General features: G+C 41.9%; 1 protein-coding gene across 3 annotated transcripts in view; it reads left to right on the forward strand.

The window, feature by feature from the left end:
* The window catches only part of Kif16b (kinesin family member 16B), a 277,807-nt gene that overhangs the window by 208,313 nt on the left and 44,887 nt on the right, over positions 1-24,607 (forward strand). For all 3 annotated transcript variants that reach the window (XM_085833718.1, XM_029474203.2, XM_021150816.3), the window contains one exon: positions 17,048-17,137. In XM_085833718.1, coding sequence (XP_085689844.1) covers positions 17,048-17,137 — 90 coding nt within the window. The remainder of the gene's footprint in view (positions 1-17,047; positions 17,138-24,607) is intronic.

Here is a 24,607-nt window from a genome sequence, read left to right on the forward strand (position 1 = left end):
AAAAGTTATCAGTAGACAGTAGCCCAGTTAATTTTCAGCTGTGATCAAAGCTGTGAGGATGCTCCTGCTAGATAAAGTTAGAGAGATCAAAAGCAGAGGACCACTCGGGGATTCTCAGGGTCTGTACTTCATTTCAATACATGAACTTCAAATCCCAGGAGGTCTGGTTTTTTTCTTTTTTTTTTCTCCTCCCTCTCTCCCCCCTTCTTCCTTCCCTCCTCCTTTCTTTTTTTCTTTTCTTTTCTTTTCTTTTCTTTTCTTTTCTTTTCTTCTCTTTCTCTTTCTCTTTCTCTTTCCTTCTCTCTCCTCCCTCCCTCACCCCTTTCTTTCTTTCTTTCTTTCTTTCTTTCTTTCTTTCTTTCTTTCTTTCTTTCTTTCTTTCTTTCTTCCTTCCTTCCTTCCTTCCTTCTTTCTTTTCTTTTCTTTTCTTTTCTTTTCTTTTCTTTTCTTTTCTTTCTCTCTCCTTCTCTCTTCTCCCTTCTTCCTTCCTCCCTCCCTCCCTCTCTCCCTCCCTCCCTCCCTCTCTCCCTCCCTCCCTCCCTCCTTCCTTTCTTCCTTCCTTCCTTCCTTCCTTCCTCTCTTCCTTCCTGTTGCATACCAAGGCCAGAGCTTACACCTTGCACTAGTTGTGCTTTGAAGTACGTGAATTAGGTACTTGAATTAGGTACTTGAAGTAGGCACACCATTACTGTGCATGTTGGCCTGCTTGGAGGATTCTTTGTTAGAAAGGTCTCCTGACTCTCTCACCCACACTCTGGTGAGGACACTGTTGCAAAGGACCTAGTACTAGAAAGTCTGTGATTCTGCTGCCCCTCTCCAAATAAAGGAAGCTGCAGGCAAGAACACCAGTACCAGGGTAACCCTGATGTGTCACTGTCCTAGCTGGTCCACGTAATCTGGGATTTTGTAACCTCAGGCTCCATTATCTGTATAATGTGGACAATAAAAGCCATCTGACTGGATTGTTAGGAGTAGATGACCTTGCATTTATAATTTATAGCCTCCTTCCATGTCTGATGCTTCCTAAGTGCTATGTGTACTTGCTACTAAAATTAAATGAAAACAGGCAGGCTTAGGGAATACACGGGATTCTGCTTTAGGAGCCTTCAGTGACTCTGCATGTGCAACTATGTCTTTATGAGGCTTGGGGTTTTGAATGTTTTCTTTGTGATTGGGTGTTCCCTGCAGCATCCTAATAGATGAAGAAAATGTACAGAAAATACATCCATCAGTCACCACTATTTGACCATAATCACAGCTGTTTTGGAGATGTCCTTTATTGGAAGCCTCTTAATAATTCTGTGGGTGCCTATGAGAGAAAAATAATGGAACTAGCATTCAAAGTTTTGAAAACATATTTTGAGTTTTTCTTTATAAAACTGTACATTGAAGGTTTTGTTACTATTTAGAAGTTTTTCAAAATTCCCAACTTTGATAAGTTATTTGAATATGTCATGCATATGCATATTATCTAGTATAATGTCATATCTGATGATATTGTGCTACTATAAATTATTTTGGTGAGCCAAGTAGCTTTAATAAGTCAAAGATTATTGATTTGATTTTGATAAAGGACAATTCTTTTTAGTTTTAGGCTTTTATAAGAAAAATTGGTGTTTGTATGCATAGATATTTTATAATATTTTGGTTTTCATTTTAGAACAACCATGACTGATTCTTTTTCAAAGTTTGTTTTCATTTCCTCCTCTATTTTGCAATGGTACTTAAGGCCCCTGGGGCTGTGTGTGCATGGCAAGCTCTCAGGGGCTTAATCCTTCTGCTGTGGGCTATGTCTTGCTGCTGGTCACTGGCTATTTCACTTAGGGACTTCAAAGATGTGCTAATACCCAAGACCTATCCACTACAAGTGCCAGCCTGAATGCCTGAGAAGATGAATTGTAAAAGAGAGTCCCTGTGTCCTGTCCACATCCTGTGCATCTGGTGAGGACAGCATCTGAGCTTAGGTGTGTGGGTGCTTGAGCCATGCATGGTATGGCTCTGAGCATCCTCCTCTTTGCCTTCCTCTTCTCTTCGACCTCTAGTCAGTCTCATCCCACCCTTTGTTGGGTAGAATTTGATAGTCTTTTAAAGTCCTGTAGTGATGTAGTGAAGGGTATACTGGGGTACAGTGAAGGTTAGGGGTGCCCAGGTGCTCCTCATCTCAGTTCCTGTGTGTCTCAAGGCAGTTTCCAGCATTGGTTTTTAAAATGAGAATAGAGCTTTTCATTAAACTAGGATTGATTTAATTCAACAGAGCTATTTTATTCCTCCTTTATTTGGGAGGACCAAACCCCACTTATTTGGGGGAAAGGTCCGAGATTCAGTAACTAGCTACTTTTGGGTTTGGGGCTCATTTAACTTCTTCAGACCACTTTGTGAAGGCTTCGCATACATGTACAAGCTGCAGGAGGGGCTCCATGAGCCTTCTATATCTGGCTGCTTTGACAGGACATGCTTTGGGAAGCATCTCAGTGTGAACATTGTTGGTTTGTGTATTCCTTCTTCTCTTATTGATGCTTGCCTTCCTGTTCATTCCTGAGAATGAATGACGTTGTCCTCTCCATGGTGTACCCCACACACATTACTTACTAATTATGGAGGGTACCTGCCTAGGAACTCTGAGTCAGTGTGTTAGGTCTGTTTCATTGGAGTTGCCCTTCCAAGGCAACATGCAGCCTCCTGAGACTGGATCTTTTTTTTTTTTTTCTAATTTTTTATTAAGTATTTTCTTCATTTACATTTCAAATGCTTTCCTGAAAGTCCCCTATACCCTCAGGTAAATAAAGACACTCTCTGGCTGGCAGGTGTTACAGAGAGGCAGGAGGCTGAAGTTTGGCCAGACTGAGTTGAGCATCACTCACTGATCAGAAGGAACAGTAAGATCCCTACTTACTCTAAATCATAGCTGCTTTAGGAATGCCACTCCCTAGCCTATCGCTGTCATCCCAAAGCTCTTTCAAAGCTTTTCAGTGATTGATAGAGAAAATCAGTTACCTTGAATCATGCTTGCATTTCCAGTTAGGTAGGATCAGAGTTAGTGAAATTTAATTTTAAAATTACATTTCAGCATGATACAAAACACCAGCCAGGGAAATCTGTGGTTAAGGCTAACAGAAGATGTTATACTCATTTGTCATAGAAATAATGATATTTTAAAGTCCTTGTATTTTAATGTACACGTCAACACAGTAGGACAAAGAAATGAGCCAGTGCTGGTGTAGGTTTTATCACTGCTGGGTTTCTGTTCCTGTAAAAAGCTAATCCTTTAAGGTAGCATCTCACTTCTTTCTGGAATGGCCCTGTGCTGAATTGTCCATTCTTCCTACTCTCCTTCCTCAACCCGTCCTCTCTGCTTCCATGTCCCGTCGTGGTTGGCCTTTCCCTAATCTAATTATCTAATTATCCCTTCTATTTCTGGGCTCCTGGAGAGAGGAGCTGTCTAGACCTTGTTGGTCTTAGACAGACCTGATTCTCCAGACCTCAGATGGTACTAGCCAATAATAGTCAGCTAATAGGGATAACTCGGCAGAGTGAAGCCCAGAACCACAGAGGTGGAAAACCAAACCAAACCAAACCAAAACATTTTGTGCTGTTGTATTTTCAAGTTAGAATCTTCAGTGACCCTGACGTTCCCCTGTAACCGAGGCATATAAGGTTTGCAAGACCAATGGGCCTCTCTTTCCACTGATGGCCGTGGGTAAGGGAGTGGTGGGGGGAGGGTATGGGGGGCCTTTTGGGATGTCATTGGAAATGTAAATGAAGAAAACACCTAATTTAAAAAAATAATAAATAAATAAAAATAGATCCCTCTTTAAACAAACAAACAAACAAATAAAAAACATGCTCACTCAAAAAAGAATCTCCAGTGAAAGCACCCCACGGGTATCTCGAGCTCCATTTGCACGCACCAGGTCTCTCTGATAGTCCTCACATTGCAGCTGTCTTTCTCTTAGTCATTTGGGGAGAGTGTGTAGGAATGGAGGCTCTTGTGTCCAAGGATGCAGTATCTCACACGTTAGCAGTTCTTCCTTCTAGTGCATGGACACAGAGGTGCCTTGGTGCTGGGCAGTCTGCAGCACCTACAAGTTAGCTTGGCTTCATTTTATCTCGGCTCTTGTTCATGTAGAAATGCATTTCTAGGCTTACTGCCCATGCCTCTCCATGATTCCAGGACCTGGGTAGTCTTCAGCCTTCTGCTGCTAGAAGCTCTTCTTCTCATCTCCTTTGAGGAGCTTACTGACATCTTGGGCATCCTCTCACTGTTCAGCAGTACACAGGTCCTGCCCATTCTCACAGAGATGATGTAGTGCATCATCTCTTTGACTCACTCTTTCTGCTTGTACACCACAACTGCACATTTAAAAAAAAAAAAAAAACAACTGTCTAGACCTTTCCAGTCAGCTGATTCTTTGTTTACAAAATTATCATAGAAGCAGACTTCTTTTGATGCCTTTAAAGTCCTGCTTCACTCTCTTCTGTCTCCTGATTGGTGGCTTGGGAGAAGATGAGAATCAGCAATAGGAGCAATGGGCAAGTGAAAGCATGACTTCTAGAGAGTTGCCCAGCACTGCTGTGCAGACCATTCTTGGCAGTACAGCTCTTGTCAAGTGGTTTACAATGCCTGAGTCCCACTTCTGAAGTATGAGATCCTCACGCATCTCCTGAGCTTCTCTTGTTCCATCACTGGAATTAACCCTTCTGGTGAGCATCACCCATCATAGTGGCCAAAAGTTCTTAGTTAATAAGGTTAACTCCATGTTCATTTACACACTGGGCCTCCCCCAACTTGTGTCTTTTTATGTCACTGAGTTTATAGCCCCCTCAAGAAAAAAAAAGAAAGCTATCATCTATCCCAAAAATTTCTATACCCCAAACATTCTGCCAGACATTTCTACAAATACAGAGAATGTTCCAAAATGAGGGCATTTGTTGTATTACATAAAGGAAGAAATCATGATCAACTTGCTTAAGGCCACACAGCTGGTAAGCAGGCTCAGGTCCCACACTCCTCATGGTACCTAAATCCAGTAAACTGTACTGATTCCCTTTCTTGTGGTAACGTACCTTCTAAATATCAATAATTCCTGTACTTTTTAGAAGTTGTGAACATCCTTAGTATTGTCTTAGACATAAAAGTCATTTCTAAGTCCTTGCCTCCTTACAGAATTTACTGTTATGTGTGTATGAGTATGTGCATGCCCAAGTCTTGCATGCTTTTCAAAGTATGGTTTTTGTCACAACTCCAACAAGTCTTGAGGATTTGGTGATAGGAAGACCTGACAGGAATTCTGAAGAAATGCCCAGTTTAGAGGTTGTGGTAATTACATGGGAAAAGAAATCTCTCTATTTGGCAGAACAAAAATGAGAGCTATTCCAGTCTATTAGAAAAACCACACACACATACATCTTTTAGAAGTACTTGCTCCCAACTTGATAGAATATAAATGTTCAGAAAGAGTGGTGTGTTGGCATCTAGGCCTGTGTTTATTAGTTATGTGATAGATTATCTCTCTCTGTGTAGACTAACAGAACTGAGACAAATGTAATGCTGCAATGCCCTGGCTATCCGGAGCCAAGATCCAATGTGGTTCACTGCATAAATAGCAGCAAAGGAAATTATATCAGATCCTGAAGATCACATTCACCCCTTGATTCTGTTTTCTTAATTACTGTCTTGCCTTTTGAAGAATTTTTTTCTTACACTGAAAATAAACAAAGGAACAAGTAAGAGGAAAAATCAGGGAAACAGACAAACAAAAACCAGACAAACAAGCAAACCAACAAAGCAATGTTTTACCCTTTCCAGGCAGGTTTCATTACAAACCAGCCCTCTTTCATGTTGCCTGGCTCGGATCCCTGTGTTTGTTCACACAGAGTAAATATGCAGAGGTGGCTGGAGAGAAATGAGACTGTGTGTGAGACAGGAGAGACATGGCCACATCCTCCACGACCCCAGGACCCCTCCTGATTTTCACTCTCACCGACGGTTTGTTTTAAGAACATAATTTCCACGTCTCTTAATTTTCCGGCTTTAAGGATTTTTTTCTCTTCCTATATTATTTGTTAAATGATTCAATTTTTATTTATTTATTTACACTCCAGATTTTATTGCCCCCCTCCCTCCAACTGTTCCACATCCCATGCCTCCTCCCCACTCCTCCTCGTGGAAACCCTCCTCTTTCAAATAGTAAATCAGAGAAGGTGTTTCTTAAGAGGTAGATATTTCTTTTGTTTATTAAAATTGTTTCACACAATTCCTTTGATCTTGACTTTCCCACTTCCTCAACTCTTCCTAAGCTCGCCTGCTTCCTTACACATACAACGTTGTGTGTTCTTTCTTTCTTTCAAAACAAACTATTAAAAAAAAAAAAAAAAAGACTAGTAAGAGGGGAAAGAGTCAAAGCGTAAAGAAGTCCACATAAAAACTGCTCCTGGGCATGAGGCCTGCCCTGCAGTACAACTGATATGCTCATGGCGCTCCATTGAGGACAGCAGATTTTCCCTTTACCAGCAAGCACCGATGCCAAGAACTTCTTGGTCAGGACAGGAGCCCATGTTCATGTCCCCCACTCAGTGAGTTCTGGCACTCCACTAACTTGAATCTGTGCAGATGCTGTGCATTCTGCCACGGTGAGTCCTATGCCCATTGGTCCTGCTGCACGTTTTACTACTCTTTCCTTGTAGGTGCCATCACCTCTGGCTCATTCAGTCTTCCTGCCTTGTCTGTGAAGATCCCCGAGCCTTGAGTGGAGGTGTTTGATGAAGGCATCCCCATCTCATTTAGGACTGAGGGAGGGGCAGTCAGGCCTGAGGCCTGAGCATTGTGCTCCTAACATCACCTTATTCACCTTCATTCATCGGTGCCTCAAAAGTCCATTTTACAGATGAAAAGTTGAGGCCTGAAAGAATTCAGTTCTGAAACTAGTTACGTCATTAGGCTGAAGTCAGGGCTACATCTGTGCTCATCCATAGCCTTTCAATTTCCAGTATGTAGTGATGGCTGATAGCTTATATTCCTCACTTTGCCTCCTAATATCTGATTAGTTTAAAGGAAATAATACCAGGGCCATCACTTTTGACTTTTGCTGTAGTTTGAGAGTAGAGTAAATCCGCCCCCATTTGTCATCTGCACTTGTTGAGTGCTACCAGAGCCTTTGTTGGGAATGACCATGGGTTTGAATTCCAGGGCCTTCATATGTTCTATCAAATTTACCTTCAGTCTGCCAGATAAGGCAAGTATGCAGAAATAAGCAGTATTGGCTCCTATTTTGAAAATGTTGAAATTAAACCATGAAACAATTATTCCTGGTTATTCAAGAAGGCTGGGTTTGGGCCAGCTAAAAAGTGCCATTTGCTTTAGGACCACTTCATAGCTGTCTAGAATATAGGTGGCAATTCATCACACAGCCCTTGAATCATTTTCCTGGTACCACAGATTCAAACCTAACTCGAGGCTCTGAGACCCTCCTGTACTGTTCATAGTACATCTTTGGAGAAGGGCTTCTTGCCTTTTCCTGGAGAATGAGAAAAACAGAAAGATTGAAAGGTTGCCTGGGACTCTGCTTCATGAATCTCTATTATCCAAGCTCCATGTACTTCCCACCCATGTTGTCAACACTAGGATTACATTCAGACTACTTTTTGCTTGCACATTGCCTTGGAGTCCACTGTCTTGGGATCAGACCCCTTTTGCTGAGGTCCGGCCTCTCCATTCAGGTGTCCTGAGATGGGACTTTAGCAGTTGTCTCGACTGCCAGCTCCTAGGACCTGTGGCTGTGGGGAGCTATGCCTGCTCAGTTCCTTATGCAGTCTGAAACTAGATACATGACAACTTGTTTCTTCCTCTAGAGCTTCTGCATGCCCACTGACAAGATCTCTCTCCCTGTACAGCTGCCAGGGTGCAGAGATGGTCTCTTCTTTAGGCTCACTAGGAAGAGAAATAAGTGAACATCCCTGAGTGTTCATGAGCAAGCCAGAGAAGTGCTGCACTGTATGCCAAGGAAATGGCTTTAACACTCTACCAGACAGTGTGTTCTCAGCATAGCCCAGCCTGTCCTGAGTCCTAGGTTTCCCTTCCAGCTATAACTGCTGCCCTTCACCAAGTGAAGGAAAGCAGCCACTGCCCACTGGCATAGCTTTTATCTCCAAGCTGATACTCGGGGGCAAGGACTCTAAATCAACTAAATTCACCCTTCAAAGGCCATTTAAGATTACCTTTGGATTCTTCTGTGTCATTTTAAAGCTTTATACTCACCTGCTCTTATCCTAATCCCCAAGTCACTTATTCATGTGTCCTTTCAAAATCAGTACAGTGTTCTCTCTAGGCAAAATATGATAAATGACATTTTCTTGCTTTACTTTATAATTCTTTGCCCTCTTCCTTATCTCCTCCAATGCCCCTACTTACCAAAAACTCTACACAGTTGATTTGTTGATAAGCCGGAAGAGGACAAAGATGCAGGTCATTCTACTGTCTTCAGAAAGAGAAGGAACTAGGAAATAGAGTCAAAACGTAATTTATTGGAAAGAATCTCTGTGTATTAACCACAGAAACAATTATACCCATTATTCGCTTACTGTTTAACAAATATCTCTGTGGTTTCTGTAATATACATAGACATGCACACCCTGCCTGGATACATTAAGAAATGGATGTTCAGAAAAGATGAAAAGGACCCTCACAGCAGCAGCTAAGTGTGGGAAAGAGATAGGTATAGAAATTGAACAACAGAAATGCAAGGCTCCTGGAAGGTAGTCAGGAAGATGTCAGGGTGGACTGGCATTGCTATTCCTTTGAGAGAGATATTCTAGGCAGTAGGAATACTGTAAAGCTTGAGGTTCCCTTCCAGAGGGACGCAAGAGAACGAATGGGCAATACAGAAGGCAGAGTTTTGAAGGCTCAGGACTGAGTATCAGCAGTGTCATTTTAAGAGACAGTGGAAGGATGATGCTGTGGGAATTGTTCTTGAATGACTTCAGTCATTCTAGGTCATCATAGAAAAGTGATTATGGGGACTGCAATGCCAGAATATTTTAGATGCTCATCACAGGAAATATAATTTGAAAGGATTTGCAAAGTGGAGTCATGGTGCCAAGCTGAAATAGCCTGTATTTCATTCTAGCCACAAACAGAGAAAGGAAATAGCATGGGCTTTGTAATATGGGAAATGATTATGATAGGTACCACTAAGGCTGAGGGAGCCAGAAATTTGTAGGTGCTAGTCTGTGGGCTCAGGCAAACTGACCCAAGTCCAGCTCTGTCCTCCAAGGTGAGTGAAGTGATCCTGTAGAAAGGGACCAGCAAGGGCGACAGTAGAGATGACCAGCAGAGTCAGCGTCTTTGGGCCATTTGTGCCCACTGGAAATCAGTACACATTGGGGATTTTTGGTGATTTTGTGATGTTGATGAATAAAGAAGATATGAATGGAGAAGAATGGAATAGCAATTGTGTTCAATACAGGATATGTCTGTACTTAATAGGGTTGTAGGCTTCAGTTAACACTCTTAGCCAGTTCTTTATGCAGCAGTTGTCTGAAGAGATTTTAATTAAACCTAATGCATATATATATATATATATATATATATATATATATATATATATATACACACACACACATACATACATATTCATATATATTTTTGTACAGATCCATACTTTCAGAATATATTTCATATTTTACATAAGACATTGAGTTTAATTAGTGAATTAGATTCTGTTATCTTGGGGTTAGTGAGACCTTCATGGATTTATTATTTTCTGCCTTCAGCATAAAATAGTTAATAGCACCTAGTACTTCTTTGTTTGTTTGTTTGTTTGTTGCTTATTTGTTTATTGTTCTGGGAATGTAACCCAGGACTCTGCACATGCTATGTAAATGATCTATCATGGAACTCCATCCTCAATACATATAAATACTTGTAATTACAAGTACCTAACAGAGGGAGGAATTACTGAACAGGATAACCAAAATGACTACTTTTATTTATTCATAAAGCATACTATTCATTAAGAATCCTTATTATGTACTATATCATATCAATAGAAGTAGTAATATAAAAAGGATGATATAAAAAATTAAATATAAATCAGGTTCCAGAGACTTCTTCCCATACTGCATGGGCCATCTTGACCAGAAGCTTAGAAAGTGTTAGAGCCTCGTGTTCTGTGGTTTGAGAAGCCCCATACATTAGTGTTCCCTACTGTACATGCCCACACATTGGGAATGTATCTAAGTCTGCACAGCATGTCTAAGAGTTTTGTTTAATATGAGTATTAGGGATTCCTTCAAATGACCACTTAACTGGGGCTAGTTAAAGTCTTTGGATGACAAACTGTTTAGCTGCTCCTCACACACATGGCTGTACTCCAGCGAATGTTACTGATGACATCTTTAAATAGACAGTCTTTAACCCTGCAAAATATGTATATAAGCTAAGTTTGTGGGAAGCACTCAGTTGAGAATTGTTGATATGCAAGTGCAGTCCGCCTTGTGGACATGTTTATGGTGTTTAAGCTGCACTTAATCATCTTATGGCCCAGGAAAGATGGATTCGTATCAGCAGAACCATTCAGCAAGAGAGAAGTAATGAATTTGCTCCTTCAAAGTGTGTAGTCATGATGTCTCGCCTTCTGAGTGCTAAAGGAAATAACTGACTTTCTTAAGTCTGACTTATCTGTTTTGCTGATCTGCTGTTCCTTCCCCTCATGCTCAAAATTCTGTCCTAGGCCCAGTTTTAATTCAGAACAAATTGGTCCTTCAATTTGTATTTTGCATTTCTGCATTTTTTCCCCTAAACTTAACTGAGAAAGCCTCCAGTCATGAGCATAGAAGGGCTTTGACTGTGTTTCTGCAGAGATGCCACACAATGTCACATGGGCCTTCTTCCTTTCTGACAGTTGCTAATGAGTGTCATTCCACATAGTCATTGCGTCCACCTTGTTTACATGTTGCTAGAGGAGCAAGGCTTAACTTGATCAGACAGACCGTTTCCTGTCCTTGTTTGTAACATCTGTTCATATATATATCATGGAATTTCTAAAGAATTTTGAAGTCTTTCTATACCTCCCTATCAACTTGTGCTAGAAATCTACAGAAAATGCACCATATTCTCAGTGTAGATAAAAGGGCCTGCTATTGTGATTATCCAGAGAAATCTTTTAGTAAGATAACCTCAAATCACTAGAACAGGGCAACCACGGTGGTGCTCAACAGTTGCTGTTCTTCCTTCCAGCTGCTGTGCAAGGCCTGAGTTCTTTCCTGATTTCAAAAGCAAAATAACTCCATATAAATTGTGCATGCCCAGTATACAAGTTTCTTTTAATGTGAGTCTCGGCCGTACTGCAAACTTCCAAAAGGAGGTGGTTTGCTGCCTTGGAAGACTTGAATCTTTGTAAAATAGAATTATGACATTAATTGCATAAATTAGTGTAACATTAATTATGCAATTAGTATCTGGAATGTGCACTTTGACCATGATGTGAACTAAATGTTAAAGAACCAGAGGGGCAGTTAAGTTATTCCTCTGGGGAGGAAAGACCGAAAGGATGCCTTGGAGGAAGTAATTGTCATGGAAACCCCAACTTGAAACTCAGATGACCCTTCCTGTTAGGGAAAGGTGTGTGTGGTCCCCATGAGTCCATTCAGAAGGTCAATGTAAATATACCATATTTTGTGTTTACAAGTTCTCTGTGGGGAGAGATTTTTCATCCCTGGGAGCTGGTGTTAGACATGTAACATAGGGTTAGCTAGAAGAGGCTCTGAATCCTGTCTGAGAGAGTTGGTGCTAGAAGGGAGTTGGGGCATGATTGTACCTATACCAGGAACCTGGGCAGGGAGTGGTGTTGAAGCCCAGTCGCTGGGTTCTGAGCAAAGACATGGGTAAGACTTCTGACAAGTTTCTAAGTGAGGCTTGTACTTCAGTTAATTCAGGCTGCTTTAGATAGTGAACTTAAATATAGAGAAGAAAAATTATTGACACATGTATGTCAGCTTATTAAAATGCTAAGATATGGAGTAAAAATATTATCCATTGCTCAGAATGTGCCAATAATGATATTCACTGTTCAGCCCCTCCCTCCACCACTACCCCTTTTGCTACTGTCCAGCGTAAGGGACCAAAACTAGGGCATTGTGCATGCTGGGCATACTCTACTACTGCTGCATCTGAGCTCTTTAACATTTCTGCTGTGAGAATTATTCTCCAGTCACTGGGTAACAAGTGCCTAGACAGATCCCTCTGGTACTTATGACCTCATTCAGCCCGGTATGACTATGAAGACATAGATAAGCATAGTCCTCACCACTTGTCCACCCCTTTCCTTTCACATGCACACCACAGAATCACACTGCCTCCATTCTAAGTACTAAGGACTAATCCCAAGAAAATGAAGAGGGTATAGTTGAATACATTGGGGTGCAACCTTAGGAATGGTCTCACAGCTTCCCCTTGCCATCTCAACGTCCAATGCCCATTGGCACTGTGCCTCTCAGAGAGTTTATAGTATGCAGTTAAAGGAGTTGGAATCCTTTAGCAAGGCACCATACCAGGGCTGCCATGAGAAGGAGGAGTCTTACCCAAAGTTGTGATGTGGATGTGGTGTGCCATTTCTCTCATCAGAGATGTCAAACAGTGGCTAGGTGTTAAGCTGTGTAAGCCACAGAGGAAGAGAGTATAGGCCGGAGGACCGTAGCTTCAGCGCCCAGGTTCCTTCATCCTAGTCGTATTTGATCTTTTTAAAGGCCTTTTCTTCCTGGAGAAAATTGTAAAACATATATTCCATTTTAAAGTCACTAAAGAGCTGGAGGGTATTAAAGACAAGTCTATCTTGGTGCTCGATATTCCAGTTGGTATTTAAGATGCCTCCTGTGTGGCACATACTCTTCTAAGGGGCTCCGACCAGAGAGTAAAAGAATGGCTTTCCTGGAAATCACATTTTAGTGAGGAAGAAAAGCCAAACTAAGATAACAGTGTGCCATTTTTATTTATTTATTTTTTTGGTACTCAGATTTTGCTGATTCCAAAATTCAAGACAAAAAGGGAGGAAAAAGCAGGGTCAAGGAGGGTGTGCAGTTTTAGATGGGATATGATGGGAGGGCATCACTAACAGTGTGGCTTGAGAGTAGACATGTAGAAGGAATCAAGGTAACTACTCATGTGGATGTTTGCAGTGCAAACATTTCTAAAGGAGATCAAAGCACACGTTCCCTGAGATTACACCTGCAGTGTACACTCTTTGCTAACTTCTGGGTCCCTGAGGCCACACATGTAGGGGGCACATCTGATATATTCCAGGTGAGCCTGGAGTCTGGAGAGGTTTTAGATGAGCCCAAGGAGAAGACAGAACAGGTCAGGGAAAGAACTCCAGCTTGTACCTCACTAGAGTTGGATACTGTGGGTCATGTTACATTTGTGCAAAGAAATAGCCTCACCTGACAGTGTTTAACAAGACCCCTTTAACAAAAGAATGAAGAACAAGAAGAGAGACAGGCAAGTCAAGGGACCAACATTAAAATTTGTCAAAAATAATTAGGTAGGGATGATGGACCTGGTGAAGTATAGCCAGATTCACATTCTGAATAATTACAGTAGAGGGTTTGCTGGTGGGCTGCATGTAAGGCATAAGAGAGGAACATGAATGAGGACACCGCGGTTGGGATTGAATGAGCAGAATGACATTAACTGAAATGGGGGGAGGATGAGGGGGTGAGTATGATGAGTTTTAGTCACTGCACCTTGGTGAGCTTGAGGTGCATTTTAGATGTCCATGTAAGAAGTGGGTAGATGAGTCTAGGTTGAGTAGAAGAGCCTCCAGGGAGTCCTGGCATGGAAATTAGAGCAATGAGATCACTGAAGGAGAGTGTGCAGGTAGAAAATACAACATGTTCAAGGATGAGATCCTGCTGCATTTAGTATTTAGAGATCAGGGATATGAGAAGTCCCAGCAAAGCAAAGTATAAAGATAAAAAAGGAGCAGCTTGGAACCCAGGTGAAAATGTGAGCAGGAAGAGTGAGCCAGCTCTTCCCCAAGATGAACTGAGGGCATGATGAAGAATTAACCCATGGACTTAGCAATGTGAGGTACTGGTGACCTTGGTGGAATGCTATTTTAGTGTGGATTCAAGAAAAAACAAGAAGAAATAAATTGATATCATAATCATAAGTAAGCCTTTTAATAGAAGTGTGTTTTAATGGAAGACACAGTGGAGGGCTAGCAAATGGCATAGTGGTAGCCTGTTTAGGTGGTTATGAGGATAATGTGACACAGGAAATACATTGGTGTATTAGAGAAGAGAATTAATGTGTTTCTCTCGAGACAGAATGGATTGCATCCTAGTGTTCTAGAGAGTTGAAATGGAGGTCTGAGACATTTGCTGCTTAGGACAGGTGAGGCTCAGGACACATGGTGCAGATGAGCAGACCCTATCAAGAGTGTTAGTGTGGTGTTCTGTTGGTTTATACTTGCATGGTCTGTTAGAGCTGTGGTTCAGCAAGAGGAGTCACCTTCAGTCAAAACAGAGGTGGCAGATGTTCTGTACTGGAGGCTGAATTGACAGGTGCTCCTGCTACATTCTGAAGTGCTGCTAGATCTTGCAAGTGCTCCATTGTGAGTCTGAGAGGTCTGGTGGAAATGTTCCCAATAAAGGACACATTGGACTCTGAGTTACAGACAAAGCGACAACTTTCCTTGGTGATTTTCTCATACCAGCAGTCATGTCTCACCTCACCTCAGACCTCCTACATCTTCATACTTACACATCATGGAGCCAGTAGCTCTGCCTTTTCTGGCATCACACATCACCAGCATGTGAGAAGTGAGAGGCCTCCTCTCTGGTCTAGTTCTCCCTTGGATGCCCAGTTCCTGTTCAACCCAGGTCATTATTGCCCTGCCCTGCCCTGCCCTGCCCTGCCCTGCCCTGCCCTGCCCTGTCCTGCCCTGCCCTGCCCTGCCCTGCCCTGCCCTATTGCTTGTGCTGACCTTGCCCCTAGACCTCAGCCCTGACTCTACAAGGTCTAGTGAGGAAGGATCTGAAGAGCAAGACCTTCCAGCCTGGCTGCAGGGAGCAGCGTTCCTCAGCTGGAGTGCCGAGTATACCAGTGTGGCACACCACAGCTGAAGAGCACCTACATTGTCGCCTCCTTAACAACTCACTTGTTCTTATGAGATACTTGTTTTCAAAGAACTTCGTGAGAAGAAAAAAAAATGTTAACAGAAAAACAAATTCAAAAGCCTGATAATAAAAATCTTTATTGTTGTACAACGTCCCCCACACACATACACAAAAAAACCAAAACAGTTCATTTTGAGTGACTGAGGCAATGCTGGGATTCAAGACACTTCCTCTGGAATCCCCCTACCTGGGTATTCTTTCACTGCGGCTTCTCTTCCATTGATACCCTGTGGTTTCCTGCACATTTCTCTAATGTGCAGCTTGAGATTTCCCACACCTCTGCTGGCAGTGGGTGCCAGGTAAAGAGTTAGGTCATTTTCTAGGCAGGGTGAAGTCCTGGTAAGCCCCACTGCCTTGTTCAGATGTGGAGATGTTACAAGAAGGACAGCTGAGGATGACTGCCCCACTTCCAGTTGCCTGGGTGTGTTGAGTGTGGTACAGTGTCTTTAGATGGGAGAATATCAAGTTGAATTGGACATCCCCATGGAACATCCAGAGAAGGTTGTCTTTAGGCTGGGTTTGTGGTCTGGAGTATCCCGAGCTTTTGTTCCCGCCAGCAGAAACACACTCAGGACAACCGGAATCTTCTGCGGCAAAGCTTTATTGCTTAGTTCTCAGGAAGACCCCAACCCCAGAAAATGGAGTCGCTTATATAGCCCTCATGGGGCATGACGTTTCAGCACCTGATGTGGCATGACAGCTTCTGATTCGTTGCTCGCCCATCACCCCATTACTACGCCCCGACAATGGGCAGTGACTAGGAGTGAGTTTACTCTCGCACCTGCGTACAAGGCTTGTTTACTAGTTAGGCACAGCGGAGGCCAGCGCCATCTTATAATGGCGATTGCTCGTGGCACGCACGGCTCTCCACAGCAATTGCTAGCGGCACGGCTCTCCACACTGGAGCTCAGAACAGTGGCAAGTAGAGCTGAGAAGTAAGGTTGATGGTGATGCTCAGCTGTGCCTCTGGAGGCTGCTGAGGATGCCAGCTGCTGGTGGCAGTGATGGACTGTGGTGCTTGCTTTTACCCCAGGAGACTAGGAAAAGTTGACGGCAGAAGTTCTCTCCCTGGAGAGATAGAAAGCCAACTGTTGCATATTTAAGATAGTAGTCACAAACACAATGAAATGTTTCCCTTAATTCTTTGTCCTTTTCTTGTCTTTCCTTTCTGTCCACTGTGGTGACCTTTGGTGCCCAAACTAGACATTTTACATGGAACATATTGCTGTACCCAAAAGAATATCCTCTGGAATTCTACCAGCTGTTGGAGAGTTAAGGGATACTTTTTTCTCTTATAATATATATTATATGATATATCTATAATAATAATATATTTTCAGGGTATATATATATGGTATATAAGAAACCCAGAATATATATGTATGTGTATATGTACTTATATGTATATAAATTATTTGGGTGAGTGTGTGTGTGTGTGTTTGAGAAAGAGAGAGAGAGAGAGAGGAATGAGAATGATGGGCACATGTGTTCATTGACTTACTTGTAGTGATCAAAGGACAACTTTCATGAGTCAGATCTCTTCTTCCACTGTATGGATCTTCATGATAGAACTCTGGTCTTCAGACTTGGTGGCAGGTACAATTCTTGCAGTATGTTAAGAGGTAGGAGGTAGTCTTCTGGTCCTAGCTTTACATAGGTACCACTCATAATAAGACATAATGGCTGCAGAAGATGCATGTTTAATAGGATACAGTTACTATGTATAAGTTGTATTTATGCAGCTAGATTAATGTTTTCAATCTGGAGAGATTTTACATGCTAATCATTAATTTGATTTTTAAATTATGTTAGTTAAGTTAGTTACTTTTTTGTTGTAATTAATGCTGACTTGTTTTTGCTTTTTTTTTGCTAATAGATTTCTGTCCTAGATGAGACATGGACTGTATTCAGGCGTTACAGTCGTTTTCGAGAAATGCATAAAACATTGAAGCTAAAATATGCAGAGGTGAGTTATGAAATCATTATTGCCAATTAAGAGCCCACATTTTATAAAGAAAGTGAGCTGATGGCATTAGCAGCACCTCCTTCTCTCAGCTTCTCAACACTGGATCCCACCACCTTATTTCACCTGTCAACATTACTGTCTTCATTCTGTCCTCTTTACATTTCTCTTGTACAAAACTGACAGATTTTCTGAACACGGATTTGGAAAATAGTAAATAGTAACTGAACCACAGCCTTTGCATAAATGTATGGTTTACTTGAGATGGTTTAATCCACTTACAAGTTTTAAACAATAAGATTTACAAACATGAGTCGGGCATGGCGACCTCTGCCTTTAATCCCAGTTCTTAGGAGGCAGGAGCAGGTGACTCTCTGAGTTCTAGACCAACCTGGTTACATGGTAAGTTCCAGGGCAGCCAAGGCTGGGGGAGAGAGAGAGAGGGGGGGGGAGGGGAGGGGAGGGGAGGGGAGGGGAGGGGAGGGGAGGGGAGGGGAGGGGAGGGGAGGGGAGGGGAGGGGAGGGGAGGGGAGGGGAGGGGAGGGGAGGGGAGGGGAGGGGAGGGGAGGGGAGGGGAGGGGAGGGGAGGGGAGGGGAGGGGAGGGGAGGGGAGGGGAGGGGAGGGGAGGGGAGGGGAGGGGAGGGGAGGGGAGGGGAGGGGAGGGGAGGGGAGGGGAGGGGAGGGGAGGGGAGGGGAGGGGAGGGGAGGGGAGGGGAGGGGAGGGGAGGGGAGGGGAGGGGAGGGGAGGGGAGGGGAGGGGAGGGGAGGGGAGAGGAGAGGAGAGGAGAGGAGAGGAGAGGAGAGGAGAGGAGAGGAGAGAAGAGTACAAAAGATCTACTAAAATATAAGAGTGTCACATTTGTTAGGGCAGATTTACTGCTTTTTCTGGTAGGAAAAGTCCATTCCTGCTTAGGCCTCAACTTAATGAGAAATTAAGTCATGAGATTTATTTTACCATCCAATGGAGAGAAGGTTAGTGACATGAAATAATCTAGAAGCAAGAATATATTGCATAGATTGGATACCCAGAGTGTATTGCTACATTAATAATCTCTGTCTTTTGGAAACATACTGGATTTTAAAATACATTTAGGTAAAGAAAAATGTTGCTAGTCTGAATTGTATTTTCAGATGTTGACAATAATTTTGCTTCAGCCAGAAAAAGCTGTGTGGAGCTTCAGCCCTGTAGGAATTCAGGGTTGAACTGACTGTAGCCAACAGTCACTTTCCATTCTGTGGAATGGAAACTAACTGTTTCCCCCCACTGTCTATAAAATGCTAGTGTGTGATGAATCACTTTTTAGAAGTAAAGTTTACTCCAGTCTGGCGCACATGAGTGAACCAATGTTCTTTAACACTGCCATGGCTTTACCTTCTCTTAATGGTAGGAAATGAGAGGGAATTTTTTTTTGTTGTTGTTTTGGGTTTATTTTTTGTTTTGGTTTTTTTGAGACAGGGTTTCTCTGCGTAGCCCTGGCTGTCCTGAAACTCACTTTGTAGACCAGGCTGGCCTCGAACTCAGAAATCTGCCTGCCTCTGCCTCCCAAGTGCTGGGATTAAAGGCGTGCGCCTGAGGCACCATTGACCGGCTTGGAATTTTTTTCTTTTAAATAGAATGCTTGCTTGATTTGAAGAGTCAAGGTAACCCAGATAAAATTAAGCCATCTTCAAAGTTCTGTTATTCTGCTGCTATATTAGTCATCTTTAAAAGATTGGAGAAACTTCTAGTATGCCTTATATAGTTCATTATTTTCAAAAGGTTTCATTCCAGAAGTAACCATATCAAGTTTAGTCATGAAGTTTGCTTCTAAAGTTTACCTTCCTGTCCCAAATTAATATTGACAATAAAAAGGGACATTGTTGTACAAATACTAAATACACAGAACAGCTTGATTTTTAAAGTGAACCTTGTAGCTTATTAGCTTCCTGGTTATGAATTACTATGTCAGTTCTTTAATAATACATAGATTTTGCTTATTGTCATACTGTCTCTAAAGTCCCCGAATAGTACATCGAATATGCACTGTATTTGAAACAAGAGATGTAAACTGCATGCACACGTGTGTTTGTACATATACATACCATTTATTTCGTGATTTTTTTTATTCCAATTCTTTAATGAGTTGAATTCATTCTGTGTATTCACATTCCTCTAGCTTCCAGTAGAACTATAATGTACAGGAACAAATGTCTTTTCTCTTTCATATCTTAAATTCTTATGGAGAGAGACTAACTGTGAACAAGGAAAGAAAACAACTGATTTGTCTCGAGGAAGGCTGTGTTTTGGGTGTCATTTTAATTAAGTCTGCTGCCTCATATGAAAATACCAGTGCATAGTGGTGGGGACAGAAGGTGTTGGCATGTTGATGAAAGGCCATCCGGGTCTGGGATGTTTGGCCAGATGGAATTCATGCTCAAGTGAGTAGAGACCAACGCAGAAGAGTTTAAAAAGGGACCTGAGCACATCTCTGTTGGCGCTATTTTATTTTAAAGAAAACATCACAACAGAAGCCATCTGCAAAAGTATGATAAAAGAAAGTTTACCTGGGCTTGGCATGATAGAAACTTGCAAATCAGGGCTTCCTAGTACCAGGAAAAGGATTTGAACAGGGACTTTTATATGTAGAAATCTTTTTGTGGAGGGTGATATGTATATAAACAAGTTGACATATATTATCATCAAATGAAGAAAACCAAACTGGCCTTACTTGTCCATTAGCCTCTTGAGTCACAGATCTGTACCTAGCAACTCAGTAGTGACATTCTGCTTTCTCTTGAATTAGAAAGGACTAACAATAAACAGATCCCTTAGGCACTTTCACTAAGGTGAAGTTCCACAGAGAGAATAAGCAGGACACCTGTAGGGGCCTAACTAGGCAGTTGGATAGCTTTTAACTAGGCAGACCCGGTAAGACTCAAAGAGAGTCTGAGGCCTGAATATTGTGAAGCCATGCAAAAACTTCTAGAATTGAGCACATCTTAAGTTATGGAAAGCAGCAGATACAAAGGCCATGGGGTGGGTTCAGATGAATGGCCCATGAGGTCAAGGTGAGGACGGAGATCGACATCATGATCACTTAGGGTACTAAGCTGGATTCTTAGTTTGTGGGAAGCATTGGTGATAAAACAAGGTAACAGTGCCCTGGTGTCACTTTCTAAAGGTCATTTGAATACTCATTTGGAGACTGGATTGCTAGGATGGCAGGAAGCTCAAATCCAGAATTATATTTTATAGATTAAATTTGAAGATGTTCTTAAACACCCAGTTGGAGATGTCAAGGAAGACGAAGGATAAGTTGGCAGTTTTTACAGGAAGATATATGAACTTCTCCAAAAATAAACGCCGGTGTTTAGATCAGCAATTGTAAGGCCATTTCTTTTACTTTTGTTTTAATTCCTAGCAAAGGTTCAGTATTCAGTCCATTATATTCCTGACTTGTGTTCACAGGGGCCCTTTCCTAAACACAGCCTCAGGACTGAGATGGGAACCAAGAACAAAAATTGCTTTTCTGTGTTGAGTTCAATTTTGTGGCTTATAATTACTTTATCCTGAGGACAAAATACATTAGTTATGAAGGAGACGCTGAGACACATGTGTGAACGCATTTCAAAGAGAACAGATCACAGGAGCAGTGGTCTGAGACTAGCAAACATGGCATGTGGCAGGGGAGGCCTTTGTGGCACCAGTGTGGTTTTCAGCTGCCACAACTAGACATTATGTAAATGCTCACCTACTGTAGGCCTTGCACACCTACTGTGGGCCTGGTGTGGTGCTTTCACCTCCTGTCACTCTCCCTCTGACTGAGCACTCAGTGCTGTTACCAGCTGGGGATGGGGCAGGGGGAGCATTGTGGAGGAGCAATGTGAATGACAGCAACTTGTATGATGAGGTCTCACTGTGTAGCCTCGGTTGACCTGGAGCATCCTGCATCCACCTCCCCAGTGCTCTGATGATGGCCATGTACCACTATATCCATCTTCATCTCCTGTTTCTAAATGAACACTATTAAAATCTAGAATTTAAAAGAATCACATTACATTTGAAATTCTTATAGTGCTTTATTCTAATTCTATATTAATCTTATCCCATCCAAGTAAAGCAACTGTTTACACTTAACATTTCAGGGCAGAGCTTCCGGCTAGAGTTGACTATCTGCTCTGTATGCTCTAGTAAATTTGGGTTTCTTTTGTGCAGCTTGGCTTCACATCATTTTATTCCTTAAGTGTCTGCTGCATCTCAAGATTAGTACTGTTTGCTGGACACTTGTCAGGTATTATTTCTGTCTTTTGTCTGTGTCTATTGTTTTCATATCTGTCTATAATATTAATCTTAATCTCCTACTTTCAAACTGAAAACACCAGAAAACCCTATCCCAGGCACTTGACTTTAACATGGCTTCTTCTGGTAAGCCATGGGATTGCTGTTCCAGGACCGTGGAATTGTCTTTGATGGACACGAGTTTCATAGATATGTGAGGATATATTTTCTTTACCCCACTTCATCACCACATTGGGCTCATTTTTCTGTAGAGTTAGAAAACTATTCTTGTCTTCACCGATGTTCAATGATAAGGTTTCAGAATGATATACATGCACTAATTTTACTCTTTACAATGCTCTAACATTTTGATTGAGTTGGAAGAAAGTTGAAAAGTACAGTGGAATTCAAAATATATGGAATCTGTAATACCCTCGCTAAGATAATCTTTTGACACCTTAAAACTTCAGTTTTAGTTATAGCCTGTAATCTTTTGGAACTTTGTCTAAAATTACATCCTGTTCTTTCACATTCCCTTCTGGAGTATGTTCTCTTGGGGACAGACTCCAAAATAGTTGGATGTGACAGTTCCTTTTATGGAGATTTTGATGAGGTTGTTTCAGTGCTTCTTTTTGGTTTCAAATAATAGATCCTAAGTCCATGCTTTAAAGATTGAGGAAGGTATACCCAAGTTTGTCTGGTTTTGGTAGAGGTAAGGATTGAGGGTCTTCCAGCCCTGATTTGAATGAAATTTTTGAATAAAAAATTTACTATTTAGACAAGACTGGCCTCAAACTCATGGTCATCTACTTGACTCTGCCTCCCAAGTACTGGGATTAAAGGTATGCATCACTATACATGGTAAATATGACCAGTCTTCTCTGAAGGTTGTCTTAAGCCTCTCAGGTATCTATTTGCAGTATCTATCTATAACTTTAAGCTCAACAGGCTCCCATAGACTACTACAGCATCAAGCCCCAGCCTTCGCACCTCTCATTGTCCATCAGGGTAGAAACTCCAGAACTCTGTAGCAATTGGTGCAGAAGGCTGTCTGGTAGCTGGTCCTTTAGCCCCACATTTTACAGGTGAAGGCCCCCACACTTGAAAGATGGGTAGATAATGAGTATCTCTGGCCTGGATCCCATGCTAGAGTGGAATCATTGTTTCCATAGGCAAAACTCCACAGGCAGAACTTCCATAGCCACTACAAAATACATGTATGTGGACTCACCTAGTATGGAGGAGAAAGCTGTGTCTTCCTACTGGGTAACTGTCACTCCTCTAGTCCAGAAGTATCTTACTGGGATAAATGTCAGTTTTTGCTTGGGCAATATTGCCCATTAAGTTGACTTAGCAGCTTTTCAGATTTCCAGAATTCATTAGACAAATTCCCAGACCTTTTTTTTGGGGGGGGGGTGTCCTTCTCTGGATACTCATGGGCATATCTATGACTTCTGATCCACTTGTAAAACTTTTTCTGTGAAGAAATTGTATTATCGTTCAGTTGTCCTTAAATAGTTGACTTATGGAAATATAAACCAAGGAAGATGATTCTGAAGTCAGGCAAGGTGAGAATCCCAATGACCATGACCCTTGGGAAAGTATCTTCAAACTCCTTAACCATTATCCATCACATCTCCCCACAGAGCCCCGTTACTGTGACCAGTTATTTATTGTAATCTTTCTTTAAGGAGATAGACATGTGCATAGTAAGCCAATGACAACAATAAGGGGTTATTGGATCACTAGAGGTCTGACATGTCACCAACAAAGCAGAAGGAACCAAGGGTTTTTATAAGCAAACCAACTTACCAAATTAAGCCACTTGGTTCTATAAAACAATAAGAAATGGAGGGTTTGGAGTGAAAAGATAGAAAACAAAGCTTTAAGATTTTTCTTATAAGACAATGACAATACAAATTTTCTGAAGGAAAAAATGAAACTACGTTCATTCATTTTTTTCACTTATTTATTTATTTAGCTTTTTTGAGGCAGGGTTTCTCTGTGTCAACTCTGCCTCAAACTCAAGAGACTCACCTGCTTCCGCCTTCCAAGTTCTGGAGTTAAAAGAGCCAGAAGGCCTGGCTCCTTTCTCCTCTTTATTACCCTCGAGCAGCATATTAGCATAGAATGGACCCCAGGTGGATCCTGCTCCCTTCAGAGAACAAGTGGGCTTTCGTCCCACTGAAGATGCTGCGTTATTTAGAGATTGTACAATTGTTATTTTGCTTTTATTTATGCATTTTTTAATATTAGCACTTTCTTCCAAATTGCACACAGGCTGACTCCTTAGTTTGCCCCCATGATGTACTGACCTGTATCATGCAGTCTAACAGTACCTCCTGGCTTTGTTTGTTTCTTCTATTGACCTTGTACAGAATCTTAATCAAATTAAATACCATGTTTTTAGATTCCACGCCTGTAAAATCATGATGCCGCAGCTAGTCTGCAGTAGATCCCAGTAACCTCCCCATAAACTGCAGCATCCCCCAGGTTGCATGTTTTTCATATCTCATCACACAGACCATTTCCACAATCCTCTGTTTGTGTATATATGAAAGTCATGTACTTTTACTTTACTAAATGACTGTGCTTTTAATTATCAGCCAAATTGTGCCCTCAGCAATTATGTTCCTTTCCATGTTCACCTGCTCCTCTAAGAAGAAGGTGGAAATACTGTTTATGTCCAGAGGCCAGGATGTACACTTTTGGGTCCTGATGCAGTCTTAAGTCCAAAAACCATATTCACAAAGAATCTAGAAAGGAAATGACAAAAATTTAAAGGCACATCAGTTTTCACATATTGTAATGAATAGCAGAGGCCTGACATAGCCTCCTTCTGGCTTTGTGGGCAACTGTCCTAGGCTCAGAATCTGTTTCATGAACAACTTTTTATAGGCCATAAATCTATAATCCCTAGGGCCATGGAGAGAACTGGTGCTTATGTAGGTTCAAAGGTCATGGCTACTGCCCAGCCTTCTAAAGGACTTTGTTTTTGGTCTTCTTTCCCTTCTGCTTGCCCAGCCTTCTAGAAATTGCCTCAGACTATTTGTGCCCTCCAACATTTATGTGTAAAATTTATTCCATATTTAGTGATATTATACTGGGACCTATGGGGGCGGGGGGTGACTAAGCCATAAAGTTGAAATCCAGTTGAAGGTGATTGATACCCTAATAAAGCGAGTCCAGGATGCTTAGCTCCTCTCTGCTACCA

This window comes from Mus caroli, unplaced genomic scaffold (genome assembly GCF_978045245.1).
Source record: "Mus caroli unplaced genomic scaffold, Mus_caroli_1 scaffold_2, whole genome shotgun sequence".
In the NCBI taxonomy this organism is placed as follows: Eukaryota; Metazoa; Chordata; class Mammalia; order Rodentia; family Muridae; genus Mus; species Mus caroli.